Here is a 7,323-nt window from a genome sequence, read left to right as displayed (position 1 = left end):
AGCTCCCGCCAGAGGAGGCAACCCCAACAACATAAATCTGGCACTCGCGCGGGTTATCAGAGCCTTTTTTTCTCCACCTCATTCTACTCGGGTATAAGCGAAGACCACGAGTCTATTGCCACGGTTCCTGAAGCGAAGCGTGCGCGGAAACCCCCCCCATCGATCAAGCCACGACACAACTCTCGTGGGCCTCTATAATAATCTCTAAAGTAGCCAGCTTCAATGACGCGAGTGATCAAACGTGATTGTCGACAGAGACGATTTATCCAGGCAGTCTGCTTTTTCTCTCTCCTGTGGCAACCCATTTCTATTATGATACTACTGGCTGAAAAGACCCGGCCCGCTAAATACTAAGAACCACAGAATGGAGCCGGGGGGTATCAATAGTTGTCGCACGCGGTAGCACAAATGTTAGTAAGTAAAAGACAGCTAGAAATCCGATTGCGGGTTCATACAAAGGCTGAAGCCTTGACACCCCCACCGATAGACTGCGACCTCCCCCATTCACCGAAGCGAACGACTAAGTTACCTGCAACTGGACAAGATAAGATCGGCCCCACAATACTCTACTCGAGCTTACCTACCCTCTCTCACGCTGCTGTTCTTACCGGTTGCGGTACGGTATCGACTGTTTGACTGGAACCACTTACTATGGAATCGATAGAAAATCTAGCGGAGCAGTGGCTCGCTATGGATAATGTAACTCGCTCTCTATCCCCAGCTGCCGCGGTCCCCACATGAAACTGATTATTCCACCAGAATGACCGGACCAGGTCTGAGATCAGAATCCTCTTGCAGGAAAAGAACACTCAGGAACTGGAAAAACGCCTAAGAACCAGTACCTACTCACCCATTCCCGTACCAATCTCTGAGTATACGCAAGGGCTGATTGGTGAAAATTTAAGGAATCGAGTTCGGCACGGCGGGCCTCCGAGCTCGCATGGAAGCTGGGTTCTCTCGAATGAACGATGTGACGGTGATTCAGGCTTCTCAAGGACTAGCAAGTTATTTGATTTCTGAATGCCCACAACCGGGCGTGGTGATTGGCTATGACCACAGACACAACAGTGAGCGGTTCGCAAAACTGACCGCTGCGGCCATGATACGATGTGGAATTAAGGCAAGCTTCGGTGGAGCTCCGGCAGAAGGATACACGGGTGCTAAAATTACCGGATGCTATAGGTATACTACTACGACTCACTGGTTCACACACCACTTGTTCCCTTCGGTGTCGACTACTTCAAGGCGAGTGCCGGGGTGATGATCACGGCGTCGCATAACCCGGCGCAGGATAACGGATATAAAGTCTATTGGGGGAACGGCTGCCAGATAATCCCGCCACACGACAAGAACATAGCTCAGCGTATTGAAGAGAACCTTGAGCCCAAGTGCTGGGACGTGGGGTTGGTGGATAGGGATGGGGGTGTTGTCCGGCCGGTGAAGCAGGTGACGGACGCGTATTTCGCTGCCCTGAGGGAATTGGAAGTAGGGCTTGGGTGTAGAGAGGATCGTCGGCTGCAATTTGTATATACACCTATGCATGGCGTTGGGCTGTCTTTCATGTGGAGGATCGCTACTGAGATGGGGTTGGGGGATTATATGATGCCTGTCTCGGTACAGGTGAGCCTTTTTCCTGATTTCCTGGAGCATCACCACACTGACCCTTGCGGGTAGGCAACACCGGACCCTAACTTCCCCACTGTCAAATTCCCAAACCCGGAGGAGAAGGGAGCCCTAGACTTGGCGATAGCTACTGCGGAGCGCAAGGGGATCCATCTTGTTCTAGCGAGCGACCCTGACGCTGATCGGTTTGCTGCTGCTGAAAAACTGCCGTCTGGAAAATGGCACGTATTCACCGGGAACCAATTGGGTGTACTGTTTGCAGCACATGTCATCAGTGTATATCGAAAGGAGGGGAAGGATATCTCGAAGCTTTCCATGCTAGCATCAACTGTGTCCACGCAGATGTTGCGCGCCATGGCCGATACAGAGGGCTTCCATTATAATGAGACACTCACGGGATTCAAATGGCTCGGAAATCGTGCCATAACTCTGGAGAAAAATGGTTATGATGTTGCCTACGCGTTTGAGGAAGCAATTGGTTATATGTTCTCGCCCATCGTCCATGACAAAGACGGTATTGCTGCCGCGAGTGTGTTCCTCACGATGGCACGGCAATGGGCAAAAGAGGGGTTCACCGTGTGTCAAAAACTGGAACAACTCTACCAGAAATATGGATACTTTGAGGCTGCCAACTCGTATTTTGCTTCCCCCGACCCGCTCGTGACGAAAGAGGTATTTGCTGCCATTCGTAAGCTAGGGGATCCGCACCCAGCGAAAATCGGTAATCGGGATATAATCAAGTGGAGGGATTTGACCGTGGGATACGATTCTTCCACCCAAAATAGGGAACCCGAACTGCCTGTCAGTAAAAATTCGGAAATGATCACCGTCGAGTTGGAAAATGGGGTTCGATTCACTGTTCGAGCCTCCGGAACTGAACCCAAAATTAAGAGTAAGATAACACTACATCCTGTCAAAAATCACATGTCTTGTCTTAGAGTGCTTGACCCTCGAACCGCTAACAATGATATCTAGTGTATATCGAATGCAGTGCATCAAGTTCAGGAAAAGCTAAGGCAGGAGCGCAAGAAGTATCAGAGGCTTTGACCAAAGAGTGGTTTAGGCCGGCGCAAACTGGACTTAAACTACCTTAGCTAGAAGACCAATTGGGTGGCCCAGGTACAAATTTGCACAGCGAGGATGCTATTTAGGGTTGGAGCGGGCGAGTGAGGCGGGGCTTGGACTGCGGGTGAATTTTTTTTTTTTTTGCTTTATATGGTAAACGGAGCCCTATCCCCTTCCAGAAAATCGAAAAGTGGTAAAGAAACCGAAAGCGGAGAGAAAAAGCAAGTCAACAGCAGAGGTGAAAAAGCAAAGTTAAACAAAAAGAGAATACCTTGGATTGAAACTCCGTCCTGGAACACGATGGAGACCAGAGAACCAAATAAAAGAAATACGCTTCCGGAAGCACCGCCTTTTTCCATGCCTCACTTTGGTTTCATATCACCTTACCAAAAATGAAATGAGGAAGGAAAAACATGAATGAACCCCCGCATCACCAACATCATAGCATTCATATGACGTCCACCTGTGAGGGCCATTGTGGCAAGTGAGTTCCGAAAGAATGCAAGAGAAGAGACAGAGAGGGCTAGGGAAAAGAGGGAAGAAAGAAACCCATTTGATATCTTCCGTTCACATAAAACTCCACACAAAAAACACGTAGAAAGTATCACTTTTGGAGATATATATCTGATGCTGACCCCGAAATCCGAAACTTGAAATGACGAAGAGATCAACCGTAATGAATGAATGAACCACCGTAAATCCCTCCCCCTCCGTTCCTCCCTTTGCATCCGCGGGATGTGAGGGTGGGATGGAAGGTGAAATCATACGTACCAAGTATCAAACCGTAACCACTAAGCCGTGCCGTAAAGGATGAGAGGAGGGGGTGCGGAGGTTCCATGGATCGAAATTTTCTGGCGCCTACATAACGTAGAGCAACCTCGTATCTAAAGTGACCCAACGTACGTTAAAATTTTCGTCCTAGACGCCAACAGTAGAGCTCGTAAAATCGAAAGCCAAAAAGATTAAAAAAAAACATGTGAAGTACAAGGAGATTCCGACCAAAGCAGAAGTAAAAATAAAGAAAGGAAGGAAAACGAGAAGGAAATCTTAAAAATACAAAGTAATGCCGTTATTGATAACCCTGGAAGTGTATGGAAGACATGAGATGAAAAGGAGAAGTTGAAAACCTAAAACTTAAACTCCATCTGCGAAGAATCAAGGGGATAACCGTCTGTACCTAGTGGATGGCTACAGCTAAGCTGGGGTTTCTGGGAGTATTTCCCTTGCAATTCTTCCCGAATGCTGTTGAGAAGTTGCTGGTAAGATTGCTGCGAGTTCTTGCTGAGAGCTCTGATGAATGCATAACTCATGGCACCAGTAGCTTCTCCGCCCTCAGTAGCATCGGCACTGCAATTTCCCCTACGTTAGATGTCTCAAGGATTCGATGATTTCATGTGAAACATAAAGAGGTTCGTACGATGTCTGACTGTCCTTCGAGCCCGACCATTGAATGACATCTGCAGCAGACGTCTTGGTCCTCTTTGCCCTTTCCTCGGCCCCTCTTCCAGTGGTAGCTCTCTTGAAGATTCCCATAGCCGACTGTGCAACACTTCCAAGATCTCCTCTTGAGTAGGCGCTCATAGCATCGAAAAGACCAGTAGCAGCCTCCTTCGCAATGTTGGGCTCCTTCTCGACACCGCGAGTGGAGTAGAGGTATGGAAGGTCCAATGCAGAACCGGAGTGGCAGGAATCGAAGATTGCGGTCAATCGAACGCCAGGCTTGAGAGGAGCAACCCTACATGTTGTCAACAACGATTCCGATAATACTGGGGAGCTTTCTTACATAATTCTGTGCATGTCATCATCAACAATATGGCCGTTATATCTGAAGTCAACTGGATAGATGGTTTCATCGTACCCTAGGAAGTGTTAGCGCACATCATCACTGCCACGGCGGGGGTTCTTTTTTCCCAGTGCTACTAACCATCGCCTTCATCACCATCGAGATCCTTGGTTTGTCCGCCATGGCCTGATTCGGGGGTTAGCAATCAATAGACTTTATCATATCGCAAGAAATACCTGAGTAGTGGAAGAATAATGAGTCATTGGGTTGTGCATCTTTGACCAGCCAGTGCATAGCCTGCAAAATGTTCTGTTTTGTAGGCTGACTTCGGGGGTTCTGTTGATCGTCGGTCAAGATTACCATATCCTCGCGCTTGTAGCTGAATCGGTCGTGTAAAAATGTTGACATGTTCTTCACATCGTTGATGCACCCCCTCAATTGCCCCCGTTGACCAAAATAATTGATACCGATCAGAAGTGCCTTACGTTTCCCAGTGCAGTTGCTGAATTCATAGCCAATCTGAGGAGCTCCGGGTACATGGAACGACTGCACACCTTGAGGAGGGAGATTCGGGGCTCCTGCTGGTGGAGGATGACTGTACATATACTGCCCAGTTGGCATATCTAATAAGGTTGAAATGTGGTTAGCACTACTGCATGATGACGGATACTCGGCTGAATGTATCAGGGAGGACAAACGATTTCCTTGGGGTGGAATAGCGCCATGGTATTGCGAAGTAGGCTGTGGAGTCCACTGTGGCTGCTTTTCAACATATCAGTCACATATCCGATCACAAGGAGCAGAGAAACAAAATATCTGGAGTAAGCTTACCTGTGGCTGGGCGGGGTATCCAAAACCCTGTTGTGGCGGCGGTGGGTAGTAGCCCGCTGGCGGTTGAGGGGAAGGGGGTGGATAGTATGGCTGCTGCTGTTGGCTATTTCCGAGCGCAAAAAAAAAGGTATCAGCAAACACCGTTCGAAAGGCCACGAGGATTCAGACTGAGGCAACGTACTCTCCATACTGTTGACCAGGATAAGGATTATATCCCGGGTATTGGTTGTAACCAGACATACTAGGTTAAAGTTCTCAAAGAAGCAGCAGTCCAAGTTTCTGGTGGGAAAGAAGGCAGAGAACGAAATGGGTCAAGTTGAAAGTTGTATTCGTATGTCCACGGCAGAAGTCCAGGAAGCCTCTCAAGTTCCAAGGATGACTGTCTAGCGAGTGATGTAGATCCAAGAGGCTTTGAGGGGTGGAATCTTGAAGGTCTTTATACAAGACCGAGAGCGGTCCCTTTGAAGACAGGATAGGGCAGGGGATGAGAAGAGAGAGGAGGTGTGTTAGGAGGAGGTGAAGAGGGGCGAGGTAGTGCAGGGACCAGGATGGAGATAATGATAAAGTGAAAATCAAACAAGTTTAGCGGAGGATGAGGAGGAGGCAGAGAGCAAGCGGTAGGGTAGGTGGGTGAATGACAAGAGAGCGAGAAAGTAACCGCGGCGGCGTGAGTTCTCAGGCACCTGAACTAGATGGAGATGTGCAAGATTCAGTGTCTCTCATCAATTTCTCAGTAGTGGGGAGGTCAGAATAGGAATCGCGTCGTTTCTCTGCACCACCACTAACACCACTAACTTACCGCTCCCATACTCGAGTACGGTACTCGAGTAGTCAGACAGTGTGAAAAACCAATCTACTCGTAACCTTTCCTGCCGAGCCCTTATCGATGCTTGTCCGCCGCGCTGTGCAACGCCCTAAAGCTAGAGAAAGGAAAAAAACAAGACAACCAACCCAACGGCCGCCTCGAGCGGACAGTCTATCACATCCACTCCACTTTTCTATCTCTCACTACCTACTCGAGTACAGAATGCGATAATAGTTACGGTAATAAACTCATTTCGCCCAAGCATATCCAAGAATGTATAGCAATAATTGGGGGAAAAAATTATCCTCCACTCTTTCTCCCCTCTCCACACCCTTCATTCCAATACTCCTCTGTACCTTCACTTTCCCATAGGAGAGAACATGCTCCCTTCAACTTGCGTGCATATCGAACGTTTTTCCCCATTTCTGCTGAGACACCCCCACCGATCAAGTCCAATGAATCTGATGCCCGTCATCATAGCTCTGTATTGTCTCGGTGGTGTCTGGTACGAGTAGACGCTGCACACCTACTCGAGTACACTTTTCCACCAAAAGGGTTTAGGCCCACATCATGTACTCCCACTCTGTTGAGTCCCTTCAGCTGGAGACGGGCGTGAATTCTCGAGTGCCCTTGCCTTTAATGGTTAATCCTTCTCAGCCGCAGTCCACTCGAACCATCCAACACCGCCCCAAATCTATCCAGCGGAGAGCCACACTACCTAGAAACAAGAAAGAGAGGGGTGCGTTCTACAGTAATTCCCCCCACCAAGTCCAATTTCGTACGATAGCCTCGGAGGAGAAGGCGAAGCTGAATCTGCGCATCTGCACATCTGCGAGATCCGATCTGGTTGGAAACGCTTACGGGAAGAAGTTTTTGGCGACATCATCGGTTCCAGGTAGGCGGGAGGATCCTCTCACCCTCACCTCCTTCCTCTTCTCTCTTCCCTCACGCCTAGCCCTGTAACCCAGATGGTCAGAGGGATCCTTCGCTTCGTCCCAGATGCGCAGGGAGGGGTGAGGACGAAAATATCTTTGCCCTCTCTTGATACCCGCTTTGCTTATTCCCCAGGTCTAGTTGTATGATAGTTTAGCCTACTATGATACTGTGCCGAGTATGATACTGTATTCTCCCAGTAAACTCGTCAGCTCTCCACTGTCGAGATATCCGAATTACAACATGTTCTGACGTTCAAATCAGCTTCAGCTACTGTATGCCA

The 7,323-nt window shown here is 48.8% G+C and overlaps 2 protein-coding genes; one reads left to right on the top strand and one right to left on the bottom strand.

The window, feature by feature from the left end:
* The first annotated feature begins 490 nt into the window (after positions 1 to 490).
* On the top strand, positions 491 to 2,890 carry GSTUM_00007514001 (uncharacterized protein). XM_002839477.2 has 6 exons: positions 491 to 699; positions 760 to 838; positions 906 to 1,182; positions 1,251 to 1,614; positions 1,675 to 2,515; positions 2,599 to 2,890. Exons 3-6 carry the CDS (start codon positions 941 to 943, stop codon positions 2,715 to 2,717), a joined length of 1,566 nt encoding a protein of 521 aa, XP_002839523.1. The 5' UTR covers positions 491 to 699; positions 760 to 838; positions 906 to 940; the 3' UTR covers positions 2,718 to 2,890.
* A 31-nt stretch (positions 2,891 to 2,921) lies between these two features.
* Positions 2,922 to 6,122, bottom strand: GSTUM_00007513001 (uncharacterized protein). XM_002839476.2 has 9 exons: positions 5,484 to 6,122; positions 5,303 to 5,405; positions 5,170 to 5,233; positions 4,708 to 5,094; positions 4,613 to 4,657; positions 4,472 to 4,547; positions 4,106 to 4,423; positions 3,866 to 4,035; positions 2,922 to 3,572 (listed from the first exon to the last, which is right to left on the bottom strand). The coding sequence occupies exons 1-9, from the start codon at positions 5,540 to 5,542 to the stop codon at positions 3,547 to 3,549; spliced, it is 1,248 nt and encodes a 415-aa protein (XP_002839522.1). The 5' UTR covers positions 5,543 to 6,122; the 3' UTR covers positions 2,922 to 3,546.
* Positions 6,123 to 7,323: the final 1,201 nt, after the last annotated feature.

Source organism: Tuber melanosporum (assembly GCF_000151645.1).
Source record: "Tuber melanosporum whole genome shotgun sequence assembly, scaffold_36, strain Mel28".
NCBI lineage: Eukaryota > Fungi > Ascomycota > Pezizomycetes > Pezizales > Tuberaceae > Tuber > Tuber melanosporum.
This window is presented reverse-complemented; position numbering and strand designations above follow the sequence as displayed.